General features: G+C 36.8%; 1 protein-coding gene across 2 annotated transcripts in view; it reads right to left on the bottom strand.

Moving 5' to 3' along the window:
* The window catches only part of RB1CC1 (RB1 inducible coiled-coil 1), a 78,066-nt gene that overhangs the window by 11,149 nt on the left and 42,414 nt on the right, over positions 1 to 24,503 (bottom strand). For both annotated transcript variants that reach the window (XM_040550422.1, XM_040550421.1), the window contains exons 10-19: positions 22,324 to 22,510; positions 22,162 to 22,243; positions 21,265 to 21,326; positions 20,180 to 20,283; positions 18,104 to 18,230; positions 8,261 to 10,176; positions 4,083 to 4,242; positions 2,181 to 2,289; positions 1,825 to 2,065; positions 845 to 896 (exon numbers count right to left, since the gene is read on the bottom strand). In XM_040550422.1, the coding sequence (XP_040406356.1) occupies positions 845 to 896; positions 1,825 to 2,065; positions 2,181 to 2,289; positions 4,083 to 4,242; positions 8,261 to 10,176; positions 18,104 to 18,230; positions 20,180 to 20,283; positions 21,265 to 21,326; positions 22,162 to 22,243; positions 22,324 to 22,510 (3,040 nt within the window). The remainder of the gene's footprint in view (positions 1 to 844; positions 897 to 1,824; positions 2,066 to 2,180; positions 2,290 to 4,082; positions 4,243 to 8,260; positions 10,177 to 18,103; positions 18,231 to 20,179; positions 20,284 to 21,264; positions 21,327 to 22,161; positions 22,244 to 22,323; positions 22,511 to 24,503) is intronic.

The following is a 24,503-nucleotide window of genomic DNA, read 5'->3' on the forward strand; positions in this document are numbered from 1 at the left end:
AAAAAAAAAAAAGGCAACTAGAGAGGAGTTAAATATGACTAGATTGTTAAAAATGACCAGAACCTGAAAGATTTCAGTTTAATCACTGAGGATTAATTTAACTGTTTACAAATAAGTAAAAAGCTTATTTCAAACAGGTTCCATAATTTAATGTATGCTGAAAGTTACATTCAAAATAAAAGGTGTAACAGAAGTAAAAATTAAATTAACATATATTATTTGGGAGAGGCAGGGGAGCGAGTCTTAGTTTTAAACTTACAAACCTAACCTGCACATTAAATAAATACTTAATGTAGGAGCATTACTGTAAAGTCAGAAAATCGTTAATATGAACATTCAAAACAGGTGTTATCTCACTTTTTACAGAAGCAAAATTAGGATTATAATGCATCCCAGGTAGAACTAAAGTCATCTAAGTAGTAACAGTCTAAGAGTAGAAGTAACCCGTTTCCAAAGGAAACGCATAAAACCAACCTTGATTCACGTCCAACTGTTTTGGATGCCTTGATTTGAAAATGCAAACTATTTTTTCCATGGTAAAAAATTCCCTAGATCAATGAACTGTTACTCCAAAAGAAGAAATACTACACATGACTCATTTATCCCGAAATCTATATAAACAGAATTAAGTATAAATGAGCATTAAGTTAGGCCTGGTATAAATACAGTCTATTAATACTTACTTTGAATGACTTCACTTATACCAATCTGAAATTCATACAAACAGAAAGCATTCCTCGAAATGATATTTATAAGCTTTGCTGATGCGATATTGCACCAGAGTACATAACAGACATTTATAATAATTAGCTGTAATTCTTAATCTCACAAATAATCTACTCACTCTTTCTAACAACATGATCCTCTGTTTTTCTTCAGACATATGGACATTTTCACTAAAAGAGAAAAAAGAAAATGGGTACATTAAAAGCAATATTTTTCCCTACACACTCTAAAGTGCTTTTCCCCCCTTCTCATTCACGCACAGATGAATGCTGTCATTCTGCTAGCATGATAAGTAGCTTACTTCAGAGTTTACAGAATACTTTGGTACTAGCATTCCTAGTATATAGGCAGGGTATATATTTAGGAAAGAAAGAATCAGGAAAGAGAAGAATCGGGAAAGTAGCTGAGAAGCTGGGGGAGAAAAAAAAACTACAGCACAGAAAGGTAGTTTAAGAATCAGCACTGATATTTCTGGCAGAACCTTTGAAAAAAAGCTTTTTTTCCCCCTTCTATAATCCAGTGAGTTTTCAGTTACTGATAAAAAGTTTGCGGTCATTTAAGAAGAATGGGGACATTTCTGAATATTTCACAGGATTCAGCCCAAGATTTAGCCTAATTTCTACCAAGGACAGGTATCTCTACTTCCCACTCATACATGAACAGTTACGCAATCTACAGCAGTCACATGCTCAACCAACCATGAAGTTTTTTGTGTTTGATATGAGTCAGCCACTGTTCAAAAGATATGCCAAAAAATGCAAACACTCTACTAGCTCATCCTAGGTCAATTACAATTACTCTTAGCAATTAGAATTGCTCTTCTTCCACTTGATTTATATTTCATACACCTAGATGTAGTTTTCTGCCTTATAATTGCAAGGCCCTTAAGGCTGTCTACTTCAAAGCCATCAAAACCATGCATTTCTGATGACTGTGATGCCACAATTGTATGTGTACATTTAAAAGAAAATTCTTAGTAATAATATCAAAGGTGGAGGGAGCGTTAAACATGCTCATTTGTACATTAGAACACCCAACAGTGCACACAAAGAATGAGAGCATGCTTTGCGCAATTCTACTACAATGCCCCATACTTACTGCACAGCCATCATACTGGTTTCCATTGTGGAATCCATTCTCCCTTCAGCTGCAATGTCAGAAGCCAATCTATCTGTGTCAGCAGGAATATCAGCTGCACATGCTCCACAAGCTTCTGAAGCTGCTGCTAAGTAGGTTGATGGAGAAAGATTACTACTTCTCAGCTTATTAACTTGTTCTTCAAGCTTTTTCTTTTCTTCAAGTAAACGAGCTCGATCTTCAGAAAGTGTTTCAATCAAATCTATGACACAAATAAATCAAAATTCCTTTAGTAATAGCAGAACTAAGGAGCAAAACCAACCTGAAGCAAATGGAATTATCCTAATAGAAAAGAAATACTTTCACAGTATGCTTACCCTTATCTTTTTCTTGCTGTTGTGTTAGCATTTTTAATTTATCACTAAGATCATTAATTATATTTTCTTTCTTCATTTTTTCTCTTGCCAAAACAGTGTTAAAGTTGGTCTGAAAACAGAAAAAAGTATTACTGAAGTAGGAAATGTATGAGACGAGTAGAGCAAGAGAAGAGAGAAATGTAAAACAAAGGCCCAAGCAAGAAATAAGCTATTTGTTTTGATGCCATACCGAGGAAATTTTAGACATTGGAATGGGTTGCCCAGGGAGGTGGTAGAGTCACTGTCCCCGGCGGTGTTCAAGGAAAGGTTGGACGTGGTGCTTAGGGACATGGTTTGGTGGATGATAATGGTGGTAGAGGGATGGTTGGACCAGGTGGTCTTAGAGGTCTTTTCCAACCTTAATGATTCTATGATATGAATCCCTCTACTAACCATTACACCCTCATACCTCCTACTTTTAAGGCTGTGGTGATGGGAGACAAAAAATTATCAACCATTTATTAAGAGGATATTTTAAATCACAATTTCACTTTGGTGAATTTTAGGAGCCAGTCATGACGTTGATTAGTTTTAGATTCTCTATTTCTATTTTTACTTTTTTTCTATGCCTACTCATCTCTGTCTTAAATCACAACTTATTTGACTGGTTATACAACTTATATAGTGCATTGCAGACTTTACTAAATGTCTGTCTAATAAAACTCACATGACATAACACATCGCAAGCATAAGCGTAAGTAAAAACTTAAGTAACTTTGCTAAGGTGAAAATGACATCAAGTATGAGGTTAAATACACAGAAAATTCAGCAATCATTGGAGGCAGTCTCGTAAGTTTTCAGCACTGGTGGATATGTTTATTTATTTTTAATTAGATTCTGTATTTCATTGGAATTTGATGTTAATGCTTTCCCTACCACGCTTCTGCTGCATGAATGAAGATTATTAGATAATGAGGAAAATGGCATACTAAGGCAGATTCCAGCACAAAAAGAAATCTTAAAATTATCAAAGTAATCTATAAAACATCCCTATTAGATTAACTATGTATGGCTCACTTCAGTATTAATGTCTGCAGTCCAGAAATTTCAAAAATACTCTTTTCCTTATAACTGTCTGATTTTCTGCTCTCTGTACCAAGTGATTCAAAGTTCATTCACCAAGCTGATTGATTGCTACACTGTCTCTGATCTTATTTGATCCTATTATAACTAAAGTAAGTAGAGGTGCTTAAAACAGAAAAACCTTTCTTAGTGGTTAAACGCTAAGCTGTAGAGAATAGCTGTTACTAAGAGAGATTTAATTTCAGAACTGAGCACCTCTACAAAATCAGAGATTCACGACATTTTAAAAAGAAAAAAATGCACCATTAAAGATATTCTAATAATTAAATCAGTGTAGTATGAGTTTGTATCAAGGTGAGGAATACATAGAGTTGTTTAATATAGGTTTAGAAAGAAGTACAAGATCACATTTGCTTTGAACCTCAAACGCCATCTGCCCAGGCTAATAAAGTATAAAAGCCATTAAGTAGCATTCCAAATCAATTAGTATTTCAAAGCTTTAATCACATATTGCACAGAATAACACTTAACTTAAACTGTACTTAAGTGACATCTTTCTGGAGTTCAATATATTAACAGATACAATTTACAGAACTAGTATAACAACACAAGCAAAAGTGACGGAAGAACAGAACTTGAATCTGGATTGCACATTTCACAGATAGTTAAGCAATTAATAAATAAACCATGGAGTGCTGAATTTCATTAACACATCATATGACTCCACAAAACAGTACAAATTCTGAATGTGTGTTACATAGCAAAAAAGAAGTCCGTATCTTCAAAACAGCAAAAGAACACATTCTCACAGAAGGGACGGTAATAAAGAATCAGCTTTACCTGCTGCTCTGCAGTTAGCGATGTTCTGATGTTCTGCATTTCTTCATTCTTTCTTCTCTCTTGTTCTTCAAGTTGCTCCAAGAATTTCATTTTTTCTTCCTGAAGCTTTTCTTGAAGTTCAGCAACCAAGCTTGATTCAGCAGATGATTCAGTGGGAGGACTTAAAAGAAAATGTTTAGGCTTTAAATTTATGTCATATACAGAGTCCCAGAATATATGGAAAGAGGGAAACACACAAATCAGAAGTCAGTTTTGAGACAGTTTTCTCTGAAATATTTAACAAATACTGTAACTGTATTCCAATTAAGTCATTATTAATACTCCACTCTATTTTTAATCACGTACATCTCAACATATTCACACTCTTGGGCATTCTGTTTTCTAGTGCACTACAGTGATTATACTTTTGAAATTTTATTGAGGGAGTGACTTTTGTTTTTCCTTTTTGAACACAAAGGTATGGGAAGTGGTGAAACAAGAAACAATGACAGATCAATTCCATTGAGATTTTTAGTATGTCAAAATGCAAAGTCTACAGTACCCTTACAAAAATAAGCAATTCAGCAATAATTCAAAGGAATGCAGATGTAGAAGACAACACTGGCTTGCAGAATCTGAAGAACAGCAGTAATGATCATAAAGAAAAGAAAGCATTAACTGCCACTCAGGCAGGAAGATTAATAACAACATTAAACAGCTCTTTAAACAGTTTGGTTATACCACCATTGTGTACAGTACTGGGACAGACAAATCCCTTTTGTTCAGCAACTTTTGTGAAAACTTGTATTATTTTAAGTTTCAATTGTTCCTCTACTCCAGTTATATTTTATATAAATTAAATTTCCCCAAACCTATCTACATACATGTGTCATTTTTTAAATTTTTTCCCCCGGTCTCAGCAGCCTGCAGGGACAGTCTCCTGACATTAGGTAGACTGTGCTGAAAAACACTGTGTGCACTAATATACCAACTCCCAGAAGCACATCTAATCTAAAAATGCTTTAAGAATTCTTCACTGTATCATCCAGCACAAACTCACCTGTTTCCGCCATCAATTCTCCCTATCCAGTTAAGAGAGCTATGTAAAAGTTTGGCTGGGAAGTGTAAGGAGGTATGCCTGCATCTTACAAGACAAACAAAAAAACATTACTCGTGTTACTCCAGGTTGCCTGAGCGCCAAGCTAATGCACCAGCCTAAACCCAAGACTGTTAGCTGCACCAAACCAAAGGAGGTGTCATCTGCCTCGCAGATGAACTGAATGAACTCTCAACTCTTTAGAAAACGACACTCAAGTTCATTGTTATTCTAAGGACGCTCAGTGGCATTAGCTACAATGCCTACCTAACCTTTATTTTTCTTTCAGATACCAAAAGCACCTTTCTTCAGGGACTGGGGTTCCTCTCGCAAGTAAACAGTGTACTACTGTACTTTAAGTCGACAAAGGACGTATTTAGGAACACTGCCACTGCTCTACCACATGGGCATATACTGAAGATACAAAATATGATGCAGTAGCTAAGCACTCAGTAAGCCTGTCAGAAGCTGTAAATACAAAGGCCCTGAAAGAACTGAGTGTACACAGTGGCAAAACAACCTTTTGAGATCCCAGAAGTCAGAGGGAAAACGAGCAGAGAAAAAAGCAAGTTGTGAGACACCCAGGCAAGTCTCTTTTTTTTTTATGCCAGAAAAAGCATTTTTGTGCTGGATTAAATTTAAATTTGTTTTTAAATAAATTAAAACTATCTGTGAGATACGACATGCATGCTTTATGGAAAAGCTTCACCACTAAGCTGGAAAATCCCAAGGCTGGAAGATATCAAATCGGTAATTCAGTTTTAAAACCAGTCAGAAGTCCTACTACACTTTTAATATTTTTTCAAAGTTATAAATCTTTTAGCTAAACAAATTGCTTAATGACAGTAATTATAAAAATTGCATTGTTCAATTAATCTCTGTTAATCTAAGTTGGGAACAGTACACACTACATACATAAGAAAAATTACATAGTTACAAATGCTTTGCACATCTATTCTCTCTCCTAATCATGACAACTTGAACTCCAGGCACTTTATAAACAAAATGCATTAATTTTCATGTCTTAGTAATGCATGAGCCATATACATTTATTTCTAGCTTCTAAATACTTTTGTTCACTTTCATGAAAGTTCAAAAAATTAAGTTTCTGATACCAGTGCAACACTCAGATCAAATTCAACAATGCAAGTCCCTATCAGTGACTTCTGGAATGCTAGTGTAACATTGATCTTGAAGAAAAAAGCATTTATCTGACAAGCATTTAAGCAGGTGCCAAATAAAACTTGTTTTCTACTGTTAAAAATTAATGGCTAAACAACAACCAAGTGAGGATAACAAGTCAACTCAAGTTACTGACACAGCTTGGGTTTTAGGTACTTGAAAACCAAACAGCTAGACAGTGACTTTGAAATATTAAGACAGATTCACATAACGTATGTGCCCTCTGGAGACGAAACACGTTGTGTCTTTATTCCTAGAGAAAAAGCCTAACAGCAGATTAAAGGCATAAAGAGCGGCCTCATTTTAAGATCACACTTTGAAAATTAAATCACTTGATAGAATGCATAACAAACTACTAACATATCTTCAGACTGAAGCAGATAACATTTCTTTGAAATATATTGCTCTCCATTTCATCCAGTTTGTATAGTAATGCACACAGCTGTGTTCAGTTGTTCAAATTTAAATGTCGGTCTATTTTTTAAATAAGTCTGATGACATAGCTACATCTTTTTCCTGTTGAGTCATATTTCTAAAACTTCTACATGCATCAATACAAACAAAAGGAAAAGAACATAGTGCTTGATGTATTCATTTTTTTCCTCCTCATTTCAGTGTATTTCATTAAATTTAAAGAACATTTAAAAACAGAAGTTTTAATTTAATTGTATCCCGATCACTGAATCTTAATTCAGGAAACACACCCTCATTTTGACCTTTTTAGTACATGGACACACAAAACACAGACAGTAATACAACACAGATATTAGCATATCAAAATCCTTAGGTAATGGGGATGAAGTGGATATTTCAAGTGAAGCGGATGTTTATATTTCTTTACACCACAGAAGTGAACCGTGTACTGGATTCTCTGCATAAACTCTCCCCATTTTTATTTTTTTTTTAAAATATTACCTTGATATTTAAAAGGTGAATGCCAACTTAAGTTTGTGTTTGCATTCTGCACTGTTCTTTTTATGTATATTCTGCTAATTTTATCACAGTTTTCACATTTCACATACTTGATATATCATAATACCTAGAACAAAATGCTTCAATTGGGTATTGTACAAACAAGAATTATCTCCAGAGCTCCAAGACTCTACAGGAAGGTTAACAACAAGTTCTAGCATTTCAAACTAGAATATTGTTTCTAAGCCACAGTCGCATAGAAAAAGTCTAGTATTTCCATTATACAATATACAAATGTCTACTCAGTTGACAGGCATTATGAACTAGTAGGTAGATTAGAAATGGGAAGTCAGGAGAAGTAACGAGGTTTTTATGGCAAGGATTTTTTTTCCCCAATTGGAAAAATACTGCAAAAATTAACAACAAAAACCAATTATGTTAGGATGTCCTTTAAAAGGACGTTGCCCAATAATGTTTCATTATAAAGCTCAAATGGAGGACCCTAAATGTATAAACAAGGCAGCTAAAGTCCAGTTTTCAGTTGACCATGTATTCTCACACATTTTTCCATGGCAGCATTAGCATCACCATGAGAGTACAACTAACCGATATAAGAAAGTTACTAGCCTAAAAGCCATCCACTTCAAGCTCATACAGTGCTAGTGCCAGAGCAAAGGACAGGACAGGACAGGAGGCTGAGACCATCAAATCCTGAATTTCAAGCAACCGTGGAAGTGCTCCTTCAACAAAGCATTACAAGACTGAAATAAAAAATCTTCATTGCTGTCTGAAAATCATACTGTATAAAGTATGTTACAGTCTTTTAGACTAAATGCAGACACAGGAACATCACTACCTATAAAACAGAAATAACTTGAAACCTGAATAAAAAAATCAAACACTACTACAAACATGTAGAAATTTTACCTACTGCATAATGCATCACAAATATACCAGATTAATTACTTTAGAATACTAAGACAATACAGCAACTTAATTCTTACAGTACCTCCGATTTACTTGCATCTCAAGTTGTTGTATTTTTTCCAAAAGCCCTTTTTCAGCAGCTTCTCTCTGTAATTCAAACTCTTTACAAGCAGTTTGCACTGCATCCTCTTTTTCAGAACTGAGCTTCTGAATGAGCAACTGCCTGTCTTGCTCTTGGTTAGATACTAACAGTTCTTTCTCTTCCTTAAGCTTATGGATAATAGCTTCATATTTTTCCTGCTGCTCACAGAGTGCCATTTTTTCTGTTTTTTCCTTTTCTAAGGCATTCACTTCCAACTCTAACTTACTTTGTAGTTCTGTTATTTGCTCTGAAAGTCTTTTTTCTGCTTCACAAGTTTCTTGATGCAGAACTGTTACTTTGTTTAGTTCAGTTCTCAGCAAATTTGATTCTTCTTCATATCTGTCTACCAGCTCAGAAATGCACTGATCTTTCTCAATTGTCATTAGAGTTCTCAGTTCTGACAAGCCCACTTGATATTCATCACTGCTGATCTGTATCTTACTGTTTAATTTATCAATCTCTTTTTTTAAGCTTTCAGTTTCCTTATCAATCTGAGATTTTAAGGTCTCTTGTTGCTGGTTCCTGCTTTCTTCCAAGAGAAGCTTCATTTCATCAGTTTCTGCTTCTTTCAGGGCAAGTTCAACTTCTAATTTGCACCTCAAATCAGACAGATCTGAAACTTTCAGTTTTAGCTCTTCTACCTGTTGTTGTTTCTCTTGTACAACTGCTGCATGAGATTCCTGCATTTGTTCAAGTCTATGCTGGTTCTCTTTTTTTAATTTATCTAAACAGTCCTTGTGCTCAGCTAGCACTTTCTCAAATTCCTGTAAATGTCTAGCTTGTAGGTTGTTTTCCAGTTCTTTTAAATGACTTTGTTCTGAACTCTGCATTTCTGCCCTCAGGAGTTGTAGTTTTTCATCATTTTCGATATGAAGTTTTTTCAAGTCTTCAAGAGCTATCTCACGTGACTGTCTCAGTTTCTTAATTTCACAATTTTGTGTCTCCATTTGGCATTCTAATTCATGTAATTTCTGATCTTTTTCATTCTGAAGGCAAACTACAGCTTCTTTTTCATTTTTCACCATTGCGAATTCATTGTTTTTATTCTGAAGTACTTCCTCAAGGCCTAACAAGTCACCTTTTAACTTTGTAATCTTTTTTTGGCTTTCTTCACCATCCTCCAGTAATTTATTAATTTTAGTTTCATATTCACTTTTCAAAGACTGTAGTTCTTTTTGATGTTTATCTTTTAGTGTTTTTTCAAGTGAAAGTTTTACCTTCTCAATAGTATTTACTATTTCTAATGAAGTGCATTTTAAAGAATTAGAAAAGTCACACTGTTCTCTTTGTACAAGTGTTCTAAAGTGGCAAAGATCTTCTTTTATACCTCTTAAATGTACCTTTGAATCTTGAGCAATAACCCTACACTTCTCCATGCAAACACTGAGAGGTGCATTTTCTACTGAAACGTCCTTTACACAAGAATTTGTGTCTTGCATGCGTCTACTGTCTATTGCATTGATAACTGAAGAATAAAGAGATTCCACCATCATTTCAGGACTTTGTGGATCACTTATTACATTAGGAGATACTGGATTTTCTTCTATTACAAATTCATTTACCGCTGACATAAAGTCAGATTCTGGACTTTCTGCTAATGAATCCAAGTCTAACGATCCTTGTTTAAGAGCTTGCTCCAGGTTCGGGTGGGCAATAGTTTCAAAATCAAATGTATGAGCATCAATGCTGTCTGGTGACAATTCCTCTAACGGAGCTGGGGGACACACAGGAGGACACAGGGGACCCTGAAGACTGAGCGATGGAGGAGTTTTTGAAGAGGTAGCAACTGTGGTTCCTGTTGTACTTTCCATCCTTGGTGTAGCAGCAGATTGTGGCGATGCTTGACTATTGGAGGCCTAGAATATAAAGAACACAAAAAAGTATTTAAAGAGATTAGCAGACGTGTTGACAAATATTTTTGATTGATCAATAATTACCAGGAAAAACTAGAATGAAGAAGTCAGCCTTATCTGTAAGGATCCAAAATAACTAAGACTGCAATTTAACTAAAAATTACAGAAATTGCAAGTGATACTTCTTAAAAAATTTGAAAATTGCTCAAACAAATATTAAATGTCCACCTATATAGAAATCCTACATAAATCACATACAATTGTGTTTGAAAAGTCTGAAACAATTTTGGATGAAAAAATGAAGGAACTAGTCAGAAACAGACACCCTTTGTTTTCCAACAATCTGTTGAAATTGTTTTTCCTTAATAATTTTAAGATATTTTTATTTTATTCTTGCTAATACTGCCGTTAAAATTTAGTTTAATTCAGATACTATTAATGAATATTAAATTAAAAAGATTTACACAAACTTTACCAAGACAAAATGTTGTCTTCTAACATAAGTATCAAAAACATGCAATGAGAATTGTTCTGCTTCTGAGATCAGTAAGTGCAAGTGTAAAAGACTACTAATATAATAAAGTGCACCTTCGTATTAAAGGCAAAATTCTTACTTTTCACAAGTCAGGACATTACGGTTGGAGTGGATTTATTTCCCCATGTTGCTTCCAACACCAACGTTTGCCATTTTGCCTAGAGACGCCGGATAGCACTAAACCTGATTCTGTAACTCCAAACAACTCAGTCTTCAACTGAAAGGCTAAGGATTAGAATACCTCTCCACAATCACCCCTGAATAACAGCAGTTTGTAACCCAGCACAAATATTATGCAAGCTTCTTCACCATTGTGGAATTATTTCTGAAAAAACTCTGATCACAGTGCTTTTGATATTTAAAAGGCTAAAAATTACCTCACATCAATTTTCCAATTAATTGAGATTAGATAACATGTTTAAATCTCATCACTATTACCTCTTGTTCAGCACTATGAGAATTAAGAGTTCAAATTCTGCAAACTCTACTGTGAAGTATAAGTTCATGTACAGTGTTTGAAAAATCTGAAGCAATTTCAAAGACAGGTGCTACAGTACATTTCAGAAGTGTAAATGCTTTTCTATACTGCCATGGAAAATATACTTTAAGTGAATTCAGTTGAAGGACATCTTTCAGAATGATGCTCAGTTCCAAAAAGCCAACAACCTCCTCCAGCTAATGATCCTGTGCATGCCTCGTTTCCAAAATATACCTGCTGTCTCCATGCATTTAAATAGTGTGTCTAGTCTTCTCTAGGACATTAATTTTTACTGAAGAAACTTTTGTTATCTGTTTAACTCAGCTACTTAAATGACATGACTTAGTAGAGCAGGGAAATAAATGGTCAGCAACAGAACCCCAAAACCAGACAAAAGTGGCAGACACCAGACTGCTGTTGCATAAATACCTATTTTTTTGTTTGTTTGTTTTCTCAATCTTTTTACAAATAGCTGCTACCCAAAAAGGGACCTTATCCTTCTCTGTATTAGGTATACGTTTTCTTCATGGAGATGTAACATGACTAATATGAGTAAGAAATGAATACTAAACTAAGATTTCTAAACTAAGATTTAGGAATAACTTATTTCCAGTTGTGACACTCACCCAAACAGCAGACTTGCATGTATACCTTACCTCCATTAGCCTTTTCATTTCTATGAAAGTAAATCATACAATGATTTCTATGAAAGTAAATCATACAATGATTTTTAAATTTGATGATCAAAACCCACTGCAAAAAGCTTTATATTATTCATTCAAAATACTGTCTTTAGCCATCAAAAATGAATACAGGACACAAGAGAAAAAACATAAATGGAACCATTCCTTTTTTAAAAATACTGTCAGTCCAGATTTCAACACATTTCCCTTGTGATTAATTTCAGCTTGCTGTTTATCTAAGAAAATTGAGAAAAAGAAATGTTGAAAGATACTCTATATGTTGATAAATGCCTGGACTCAAACCACATGCTTTAACTGACAAGCATTTAATATTGATAAACCAGAGCTTTAACAGTAATAAAAGCTAGCATCACAGATGTAAACAAGCACATAAAAAAATGACTTTGAAGACTGAATATTAGAAAACCCTACAGAAAGCTACATGCCTTTGCAAAAGATGGTATCAATTTTTGGCACTCCTGGGGGATCATACTAGAAGGTGTAGAGTAAGAATACAGCATAAAGAAGAGGAAAATAAACCACAACTTTTCACTGCGTAGAGAAATACTCTGAAGTGAACTTGATTTTTTTTTATACAGTTCTGAGGGAAACTGAAACAAGGCTGTAACAAATTCAATGTCTTTGCAGTGGCTGCTGTGAACTAGGGTGGAACTCTGGTTGAATTACTAGATTATTTCCTAGTGAAGAGTAAAACCTCACATTTTGAGGAACTAAAACTAGACGGAAGACTTTGTTTACTGCTGCTTATTTCCCTGAAAACTTGATGTCCGCTATGTAGTCCATTTACAAAGTATACGCAGTAATGCATGCATATGTCATATGCTGTAATTTCTGTGACAACAAAGAAAAAGTCCAGAGCAAACAAGGAAAACTAGAGATCGGAAGTAATTTTAATGCTCTGAGGTGTTACTGGATTACATGCCTTGTTCTAGTTATATCAGTAGATAAAATCATAGGCAAGGAATTGTGCAACTCTTTGAAGGATTATAAACAGCAATGGATTTTGAACTCAACTAGAACAAACGATAGATACCTAATCTCATTTGAAAAGCCTTCTCTTACATTAGGACCTTTTAACACCACAGGATTGCACATGTTAATTACCTACTAACCATGGAGAAGACACCTTAATCCTCTTACCTCACTCCTATGGACATCTTAACTTTCTCCTAGGTATCTTTAACCCAATCACTAATCAGATTGAACTTTGTATTATAGAAATGAAAGGACACACCAACCTGTGTGAGACCATTAAATGAAACAGAAAGAGCAGTAAGCATTGCAAAGAAAAACACATTTCAAAATAGCAACAAATTAAACAAAACCAAACAACATTCTTTAAATACTTTGATGTAATACTAAAAAAAAGAAACCTCAGATAAAGATGCATACTATCCATGTCATCAAAGCTGGACTGATAAGAATTAATGGGACACTTAAAATATATATTACTAGCATCCCCGATCAGTTACTGGATTCCCTCTGACTTGCTCTTTGTTCACTTAGCTGCAGACAGATTTCCTCTTCTGCCTAAAGCAGCTATCAAAAGACGATCCTCCTGCATCAACCACAGAAGCTGAACTCCTGCCTGACGCAGAAAAAGCTGAACTGATGCACTATCAGTAAGCCTGGAAAACTATCACAGTCCAACTTGAAGAACCAGGCTTCTGCTGCTACCTGTGTGGAAATGGAGGCTGGGGTCAAGTGGGCCTCCTAGGGCAAATACTATATGGGCTACATGAGCGACATTCAGAGTCTGCACAATCATCAACATTCTGGGAAGATATCTCACAGTTCACAAACCATGAAAAATAGTAATATTCAGGATTATTATTAAACATGTATTTATCCTGCAAATTATATTGTGTAAATTCACAGAATGACAGAATGGGCAGGGTTGGAAGGGACCTCTGAAGATCATCTAGTCCAATGCCCCTGCTGAGCAGGATCACCTAGAGGACGTTGTGCAGGATAGCACCCAGGTGGGTTTTGAATATCTCCAGAGGAGACTCCACCACCTCTCTGGGTAGCCTGTCCCAGTGCTCTGTCACCCTCACAGTAAAGAAGTGTCCCCTCGTAATCAGCAGGAACTTCCTGTGCTTCAGTCTGTGCCCATTGCCTCTCATCCTGTTGCTGGGCACAAGTGAAAAGAGACCAGCTCCATCTGCTCGACACCCTCCCCTCGGATATTTACATACATTAATGAGGTCTGCCCCTCAGTCTTCTCTTTTCCAGGCTAAACAGGCCCAGTTCTTTGAGCCTGTCCTCGTACGACAGGTGTTCCAGTCCTCTAATCATCTTTGTAGCCCTCTTCTGGACTCACTCCAGCAGTTCTATGTCCCTCTTGTACTGGGGAGCCCAGAACTGGACACAATGCTCCAGGTGTGGCCTCACCATGGCTGAGTAGAGGGGGAGGATCGCCTCCCTTGGCCTGCTGGCAACACTCTTCAAAATGCAGCCCAAGATACCACTGGCCTTCTTTGCCACAAGGGCACATTGCTGGCTCATGGTTAGAAATACCTAGCAATACTGACAATAAGAGGTCACTTTCATATTATCTCAATCATTTTAAATAAAAACAAAAGAGCATATGCAAAGAGGGATGTAGATCTGTTAGAGCAGGTCCAGAGGAGGGCCATGAGGACGATCAGAGGGCTGAAGCACCTCTGAAGAAAGGCTGAGAGGGCTGGGGATGTTCAGCCTACAGAAGAGAAGGCTCTGGGGTGACCGCACCGAGACCTTTCACTACTTAAAGGGGGGTTTCAGTACTTAAAGAGGATTTATAAAAAAGATAGAGAGCAACTTTTTGCTCGGGCTGATAATGATTGGACAAAGGGAAACGGTTTTAAACTAGAAGAGGGGAGATTTAGATTAGAGGTTAGAAGGAAATTCTTCATTCAGAGGGTGGTGAGGCACTTAGAACAGGTTGCCAAGAGAAGCTGTGGATGCCCCATCTCTGAAGATATTCAAGACTGGGTTGGATGGGGCCCAGGGCAACCTGATCTAGTGGGTGGCATCCCTGCCCATGGCAGGTGGGTTGGAACTAGATGATCTTTAAGGTCCTTTCCAACCCAAGCCTTTCTTTGATTATATGTTCTATGATTTAAAGCAAAACAAAAAATACTGCTAGAACATTTGCAAAACGAAGTGACAAAGAGAAAGGGCCCAATCTTCTATCAGGTGACAACAAGAACACTGACAAAGAAAAATCTCTTCAGACCTATTTGCTTCAGTTAAAAAGATGTTCAAATGAATCATTGAAATGACATACAGAGATGGGCATTTTCAAGATGACATCACGAGTTGCCCAACTCTGTGTAATTTAATTTACTTAAAGGGAAGAGAGAATTATCCAAATCTGTCTAGGCATTTCACATTTTTGAGTCAGCCAAGAATCCAAACCGATCAAAGAACAGCAAAAAAAAAGTGGATAGAACATTCTCCTGATTTGGCAAGCATTTTTTGTAAAGCCTGATACAGATACAAATTTCTCAGATAAACAAGTCTGAAGCAATATTTAGGTGGACTTTCAGAGCAATAGAAACCATCCCTTCTATGACCAAGTAACCAACCTGGTAGATAAGGGAAAGCCTGTTGACGTAGTCTACCTAGACTTCAGCAAGGCCTTTGACACGGTCCCACAGTATGCTCCGGGAGAAGCTGGCAGCCCGTGGCATGGACAGGTGCACACTTTCCTTGGTTAGAAACTGTCTGGACGGCCGGGCCCAAAGAGTGCTGGTGAATGGAGTGAAATCCAGCTGGCAACCGGTCACCAGTGGTGTTCCCCAGGGGTTGGTGTTGGGGCCCATCCTCTTTAATATCTTTATTGTTGACTTGGATGAGGGAATTGAGTGCACCCTCAGTAAATTTGCAGACGACACCAAGTTGGGAGGAAGTATCGAGCTGCCGGAGCGGGTAGGAAGGCCCTGCAAAGGGACCTGGACAGGACGGATGGATGGGCAGAGGACAATGGGATGAAGTTCAACATGGCTAAGTGCCGGGTCCTGCACTTTGGCCACAACAATCCCATGCAGCACTACGGCTTGAGCCAGAGTGGCTTGAAAGCTCTGCAGAGGAAAAGGATCTGGGGGTACTGACTGATGCTCGCTTGAACACGAGCACCTTGGCCCAGGTGGCCAAGAAGGCCAATGGCATCCTGGCTTGTATCAGGAGTAGCGTAGCCTGCATGCCCAGGGAGGTGATCATCCCCTTGTACTCTGCTCTGTTGCGGCCGCACCTCAAGCACTATGTACAGTTTTGGGCCCCTCACTACAAGACGGACATCAAGGCCCTGGAATGTGTCCGGAGAAGGGCTATGACAGTGGTGAAGGGCCTGGAACACAAGTGCTATGAAGAGCGGCTGAGGGAATTGTGGTTGTTTAGTCTGGAGAAGAGGAGGCTCAGGGGAGACCTCATTGCTCTCTACAACTACCTGAAAGGAAGTTGTGGGGAGCTGGGGGTTGGCCTCTTCTCACATGTAACTAGTGATAGGACTAGAGGGAATGGCCTCAAGTTGTGCCAGGGAAGGTTCAGATTGGAAATTAGGAGACATTTCTTCTCAGGAGTAGTAGTCAGGCATTGGAATGGGTTGCCCAGAGAGGTGGTAGAGTCACCATCCCTGGGGGTGACATGAAATGTTGGACATGGTGCTTAGGGACATGGTTTAGCGGGACAGTTGGATCAGATATCTTAGAGGTCTTTTCCAACCTTAACAATTCTATGATTCTATGATCAAGACTGAACAAGGCACCTTTCCTGTTTCTTGTTCTACTGTTATGTATATCTTGGATTAAAAGTTACTCTTTTGATTTATTTCACACTATCCTGACACTGCAAGCTTCAGTGATATTAAGAATTCCCTAGAACCCCTGTCACTGCCTTGGTTTCTTACAAGATAAATTTCAGTATGCTCCAAGATGGGGGTGGACTTCTACATACCATAGCGTGGCATGGTAGAAGAGTATATTCAGAAAAATCCCAGACTTCACAGAAGTTACACTACTCCCAGCCATCCCATTGTCTAATACAGCAATCGGGCCCTAATTCTCTTGTTCATAATGGCTGTTCATAAAGAAAGCAACTTTCATAAAGAGAAAAGAGCTAAGTTGACAAATAGCACGCCATTTTTATATTTCGGAACAAAGAATAGCCCAGATCTCATTTTATACAAAGACTTCCAGTAAATATCTTGTTCAAGTTTCAAAGGAGTAAAAAGACAGAGGACTTCATGCATGTAGTTTAAGCAGGAATTTTCTAATTCAAAATTGAACATGCACATGATCTTGAGGATAAAACAGTAACAACCTATTTGAAGAGTATACCTCAAATTTCAGTGGAACTAGGACATGCTCAGTACAAAGACAGTTACAAAAATTGCTTCTAGTCAGCATCAAAATGTATCTGAACATTCATACTGTAGATAGCATGGAGTCCTGCAAAAATTCTGTACTACAACTACTAGAGAAGCCCAATCTGAAGCAGTCAACTTTAAGCTATGTTTGAACTTTTGCTTGAAGTCAACAGGACAGGTTACAGTCACAAGCTAAAAAGACTCCATTTGGCATACTATGAAAGAGGCAGAATGTGTAGAATCAAAAGTGATTGACAGGAATAGAGTTTCTAGGGCAAAGTATCTGCTGAACAGTAGAGTGAAATGAGGAAGAAATTTTTCCCATCTATTTCTTCTATACTCAAAGAACTGCACATATTACTTCCCTTCCCCAAGAAACAGGACTGCAACAAAAGGAGTAGATGACACACCAATATGCAGATTAATGTGGACAATCAATCAAGGTCCTGAATTCTCCCTTACCTGTTTGTGGCAGGAAGACTTAAAAAAAAAATCAATGCAAGTATCTAGAGGGAGAACAAACTAAAATACAAGCTAAAGCAACATAGGCAAAATATATACACTGCACACACAGAAACTCACAAAGGCAGAAAAATATTCAGAATCATTCTATTAGACTCTCTAATTTATTTTCCTAACTTTAAAAATTCTGTAAAATATAAACATCTGATAAACGTTTAATATCTTTAGACTGCTTTCTAAATAGGCTCATTTTACTCATCAGAAAAGAAACAATTACTATGCAGTTGTGAGATAACCTAATCTTCATGTCTGGAACAACAAAGTTTTTTTCAGTTAAAACACTATTATGAAGATACACAACTCTTCCAATATTCTATTTTCTTGGTAAAAAAAGCACATACCTTTTGTTCATTCAGCAGGTCTGTAATGGTTTGTGACATTTCATCCAAACTCTGTGCTGCTTTTACCAGGTTATGTAGAGCACGTACATGCTGGTGAAGAGGTTCGAAGTCGCAAAGTATGGGAACCCTTAAAAACAGTACAAGATTAACTTTTTTCCCCTTATTGTTACATCTAATATTCAAATATATTAAAGCGTTATATAGATATTCCAATAAGGCTAAGCTTCCCTCTGTATAAAGTTTATATTTTCTTCGTTTCATCTATTTCACATGGAAAATCCACAAAAACACCTGGTATTTATGCTTTAAAATAAGAACTCAAGAGCTCTTAAGGACTAAATAATAATAAACACAGTAATGGGGAAGTAATATATCAGAGTCTTTCCTTCTGAGAAAAAGATTTACCACTAGTACCTAGAGTTACAACAACACTAACAGAAGAGAATTGATGATGATTAGATTTGTAATTGAAGCACTTATGACTCGATTATTCTCTTGGATTTTCTCCAATCCAGCTCTTCCTTTGAAGCAACAATTAATTCTCAATTATGCTTTCTCAATGATAAGTAGCCTAAATTAAAAGGCTGAATAATGTGTTGTGATCATATTGCAAGTTTTGCACTGTAAGATTTCAATTGCAAGTTTCCTAAACCTCCAGAAAAGTAATATTTATTCCATTTTTCTTGAGAGCCTGTACTTCCAGAATATTTGTCTGGAATTACTCCACTGAAGTCATGAAGCTGAACTTAATTTAGACTAACAACATAATAAAAGCAGATTATATTTCACTGTATTTTGCATTCTCTAATCAAAATATTATATACTAGATAATAGTATATATACTAGAAACGTCATTTTAATTATGCAGCTCAGGGTGATGATAGGTAAGGATTCCGTGCTAAGTTTCAGCTTGCTAGTTTGCTGATTGTTTTCTTTTTAGATGTTAAATGAAAATACCAGACAAAGCACTGCTCTGAAGTTTGTTCTGAAGCTCAGAGTGTACCAACATGTGGGGCAACTCAGCCCACTCAAGTTATAAGTCCTCCACTGTCATCAAAATCGCCAAACGTAAACACGAAACAGAGTGAACATGACATAATTCCACCTCTATTGCCATCAAGTGGAAAGCTCTATCATTACATCAGTAACCCACAACAGTTTAGTTACTGATGATTTCCCGACAACAGAAAAACAAAATTCTTCCTGAACTCAGTCTGAACTTCCTATGAAGGTTGTAAAATTCACAGTAAATATCAGCAATACATATCATGATAGTTTGCATTTTATCTCCACAGTGACTGAGATGCAAACTTAACATAAGGAAATTAGAATGGTTTATCAGTTGCATTGCAATCTATGGCAAATTCACTCTCAAGCAAACTAAACTCACTATACTTATTGTTAATGTCAGCAGCCATAGCACCAGGAGGATTTCCAGGACTTCTGAATTAAAAAGAACACCAGTACAACATAAAGGTGAAAAATGCAGTCAATTCAGCTCCTGCACTGTGGACCAATAACAGGTTGCAGGTTGGTACTGTTGATGAACCTGACAAATGACAGTGGAGCAACTCCTTTTTATATTATCAATCCTTTGTGGGGTTGTGGCCTTAGAGCTAGAAAAATGAAATTGAGAAAATCTCTAAATACAGCGACGTTTGTTAGAACGGAGAATGCAGATACCTGTAGCATCTGATTACAGTGATACAGATAGACCTCTTCCTAGACAGGACCTTATAGAGGACTTGCTCCTATTTTGTGCTTGCCCAATTTTTACAGGTTTAAGACACATGAATTGAAAGCTCACTAACCAGAGCAATGTCCAACATCCTTTACATTTCCATACAGAATACATAGGGCATACGTGTGTTCAGGTCATCTGAGCTTGTGTATAAGAATATAAGTAATATATATCTGCACTAAGTCAGCAAAAGAGCATTGCTTACGAATATCAGTTTAACAAAAATATCCTGGTCTGTTCCTTATGCAAAATAAATTGGAGGTGGAAGCACGACAGAAAGGGAAGCTACCTCCATATTGTACAAAGTTTAAAAGGTTTAAAAGTTTAAAGTTTACCTGAGTAATGGCTGTACTTCTGAAGGACAAAATGACTGCAAAAACTGCAAGTCACTTAATGAGATATCTGGAAGCTCACTGTCAAACCTGCGAGGTTTTCGTGTCTGTATTAAGGAGAAATTAGTTTATATTGTTATAAAGGTGATATCAAGATGACTAAGGAATGATTCAAAAAAGGAGCCTAATTCATAATGGAGAAGTTTAACAAACTGATCTCTCAAAAGAATTCGTTATCTTTTTAAGGAGACTGTGGCTACACCCTCACCCATACAACCCTAAAAAGTTAATTTACATTTACAGTCATTATCCATAGTGCCTCTGGCATCAGTACTTCCTCCCTATTACCAAGCTTTGTAAACATTAATGATTTAAGTAGATAAGGGCTAAGAGATGGCACTGAAAATTTACTTATTGTGCTGCTAAACAGATATTTAAGTATTAATCCAGTTCAGTATTTAAAATAATGGAAAAGTAGCATTTTTATTTCTTGCCAGCATCTTTTCAAAAAAAATTATGCAAAAGAGAAGCTGCAAAGGGTAAACAAGGCAAAATAAGATGGCAACATTAGAATCACAGAGATAGATCTTACTTGAATTAACCAGTCTGTGCGAAATTAAATTTAATAGACAATACTTGATTATAGCTACAATTTTTCACCATCACGTTATCAACCAATGAAGAGATGAAAACTCTGTTCCACTCATCTAGTAATTACAGGAAAACACGAAAACCTTTTACTTGCTTTTGCAGCATGGTTAATTTTATGGCTGTATTATTCAAAATATTGGATTAGATAGGCAAATTATCCCTCCTGGCCTCTGCTTTCCGATCAACAGCTTTTTTTTTTATTCAATTCCAGAGGCTCCTTCTTAAAACGGAGTATCAAACTGACATTTCCTCTCCCACCGCAACGCAAGTTAGGAACCAGTGTTAATACAGGTCACTTTAAATAGCAAAAAATACTAGTTTCTAGTTGTTTCTTTTGTGTCAGCAATGTGACAGGCATACAGCATGAATTAAGCCTAGTTTAATTTACAGAAGTACTGTTTACAAACATGAAAGAAACAAAGATGCTGAGTACATACACAAAATGATGGAGGCCAGGAATCAAGTCCTCTGAACAAGCGATTCCTTAGAAAAGACTTCCCTGGGCAAAGAAAAAAAGTGGTTATTTAAAAGAAATAAATGCAACATACAAACAATGCCCCAAGAGAAACACTTTAACAACTGAACCAAATTTGAAGGTATTACCAACTATGCTATTTCTTAACAGAAAGTGGAACTTTTTGCATGGAATTTCATGCAAAACCCACCACGAAAAATACAACTTTGCACTCCATTTGAGATTGTTCCCTTAGTGCTTATCTCTTAAAATCCTCAAGTCGTTTTTCAAATTTTCTTCTTCGTAATCTTGCAAATCTCCTTTCCAAAATTTTGATAACCTTTTACTCAATTTTCTTATTTTAGTAGTTCATTTAGAACATAGGATGCAGATTTAGTAGAAAAAATCCAGTTTCTCCTATTTTTTTTTTTAAACCTCTGGTGAAGTGTTATACACGTGCAACTTTAGTTTTTGTCTTTCCTGAAGAAATATCGATGAAACTGTACCAATACCCAAATATTCGGTAATGGTTTCACAAGTGTTATTTAATGGAATAGTAAAGCTTGTAGAACATGTTCAAGAAGAAACTCCATTCAAGTGTAGTAATTAGGAATTTTTTTTCTTTCAGAAGCATTAAACTAATTAGAACTTTCACAGTATTTTGGATAAACTATATGAAATAGATTAAATCATAACATGACTTAGTAGCAAAATTTGTTCATAATAGGACCTCCTGGCACACCGTATGTTCTCTATTTAAGGGACAAAAAACAACGTGCAGGTATTTAAATTACAACATAATGAAAATATTTTAACTACCTTTAAAGACAAAAGTCATACTAAACCATAGCTCTGATTTCACAGAAGAGAAAGTACTTACTGAACAGTTTACCAAAAGATTCTCTTTTTGCTCTTTCAGCTTCATATAGGTGTTTCCCATCTTTTATTAAAGCACCCGCCCACTGCAGAAAGGAAAATGCATAGTTAGTAGTTAATTTATACATTGACAAACTGTCAAGACCAAACCTTTGTATTTACTTACCTCCCTGTAGTGTTTTATGAACATTTTTCTCCTTACAACCTCAACGACAGCTAGACAGTACATTTGAGGAACAGTGCTGAGAGCCTCTACAACCTTGACCCTTTCTAGAAGCTCTGTTAGAAGACGAAGCAAAGCTTGCAGTTTCTCTCCGTCTTGGTCAGCATGAAGCATTACAAAACAACACCACCTACAAAAGCAGGTTACACTTCAGAAGACAGCAACTTAGTCATCTCTTCTGCATTTTAATTTATCCAAAATTAGCAACATCTTTGGATCAGCTAAACAATATTATTTTACACAGGTCAACAACAGGCCATCTGGAAGTACCACGTAATTCAGAATTCAGCAGTTGTCTTCTCTATTAACTTCTCAGAGTAAAAAATCCACATAAACGTTCAAATTAACACTCACCAACATTGAAGTTAAGGTATTGTTTTTGGTAAGTAATACTCTTAGCATACATAACTTTAAAATAATGTAATTTTCTCTAGAAGAATTTACAAAGAAGTTGGTACATCCAGAGCAAAGACGACACTAGTCTTTGTTCATAAATCTTAAAAATATGGAAAAGCATTAGCCAGAAATATCAGGGGTGGGGATACCGTGAAAGAGAAGATCGAAAGACTGCCTAGGAAGTTCACACCATCTACTTGCTCACTACAAATAACTGCCCTGCTAACATACAAATTTTCATTTTATGTAACCACACGTCCAATTATCTTATTGAAAATATACGTGTGTATTCCTTGGTCAATATAGCAATTTCAAACACAGACACAAAAATAATTAAATCACAGCTTAACTACTAAAAAGGTGATAACCTGGTGTCTCAGTGGAAACATTACAGCAACTTTTCCAAAGAAGTCATAGCACCCCTGCAGTAACAAAAAATCTTTTTGTTGACAGAAGTGAAGTAAAAGTGACAAATACAATGAAGTCAACATTAAACTAGGAGGAACATATACTAACAGAGAAGACAAACATACACTTTTAACCTTCTCACAGTAATGAGTAGCAACAAATAAACAGAGAGCATTACACAAAGCCAACAAGTGGCCAGTTCAAGCACAAAGGAAGGACTTTTTCCACAAAAGAGTTGCACGGCTGAACTTACGAAAGCCAGGAAGAGTTCGTGGATTCAAAAGAAGTAGTTAAAGTAATTAACCAGCAGTTAAACCCAGAAGAACTACTTCTATACATAAATATTCTTAGAGGAAAATATGTATTTTCCTCATTCCTGTTACAGTCATTTGCTACTAGCTGCTGCTAAAGACAATCTAGAACCACCTTTGGTTTGACATACAAAAGTTGTGGTTTTTTTTCTTTTTTTTTTAAATCTATGCTTTATTCTTCTCAAGATCTATCCTCCTTGCATTCATTCTCTGTGCCTCACTTTCTCCTTCCAAAGGGATGCAATTCTTTTCCTCTAGTAACTTGTGAATTAGGTGCATAGCTACACCAGTACTTCAGCATATAGGAAATCAAAGGGATGTTTATGGTAAGCTAACTTCTACATACTAACCCTCGCTGCTTTTGAAAAATGGTGAAAAAACACAAAACACATCTTTTCAGAAGGGTAAGAGTAGGTGCATGGGCACTGAAGAGAGACAAATTCCTATTCTGATTTCTCTAGCAATAATTCATCTTACAAACACAGAATCTGTCATTACTGCACTGCTGATTCTGCTTTACTTTATCCTGCATCCTTAAACTACATTTTTTCATACAAACTGTAATCTCGTCAAGAAGAAAAAAAATCTTCTTGATGGATAACCAATCCAGTGTGCAAGTTTAACAGCATCAGTGTTCATAGAACTACAAAATATCCTGAGTTGGAAGGGACCCACAAGGATCATCAGGTCCCAGCACCTGGCTCCACACAGGACCACCCCAAAATCAGACCATGTGTCTGAGAGCATTGTCCAAATGCTTCTCGGACTCGAACAGGCTCAGTGCTGTGACCACTGCCTTGGGGAGCCTGCCCCAGTGCCCGACCACCCTCTGGGTGCAGAACCTTTCCCTAACACCCAGCCTGATCCTCCCCTGTCCCAGCTCCATGCCGTTCCCTCGGGTCCTGTCGCTGTCCCCAGAGAGCAGAGCTCAGTGCCTGCCCCTCCGCTCCCCTTGTGAGGGAGCTGCAGGCCGCCATGAGGCCTCCCCTCAGCCTGCTCTGCTCCGGG

The sequence above is a fragment of the Cygnus olor genome, chromosome 2, assembly GCF_009769625.2.
Source record: "Cygnus olor isolate bCygOlo1 chromosome 2, bCygOlo1.pri.v2, whole genome shotgun sequence".
In the NCBI taxonomy this organism is placed as follows: Eukaryota; Metazoa; Chordata; class Aves; order Anseriformes; family Anatidae; genus Cygnus; species Cygnus olor.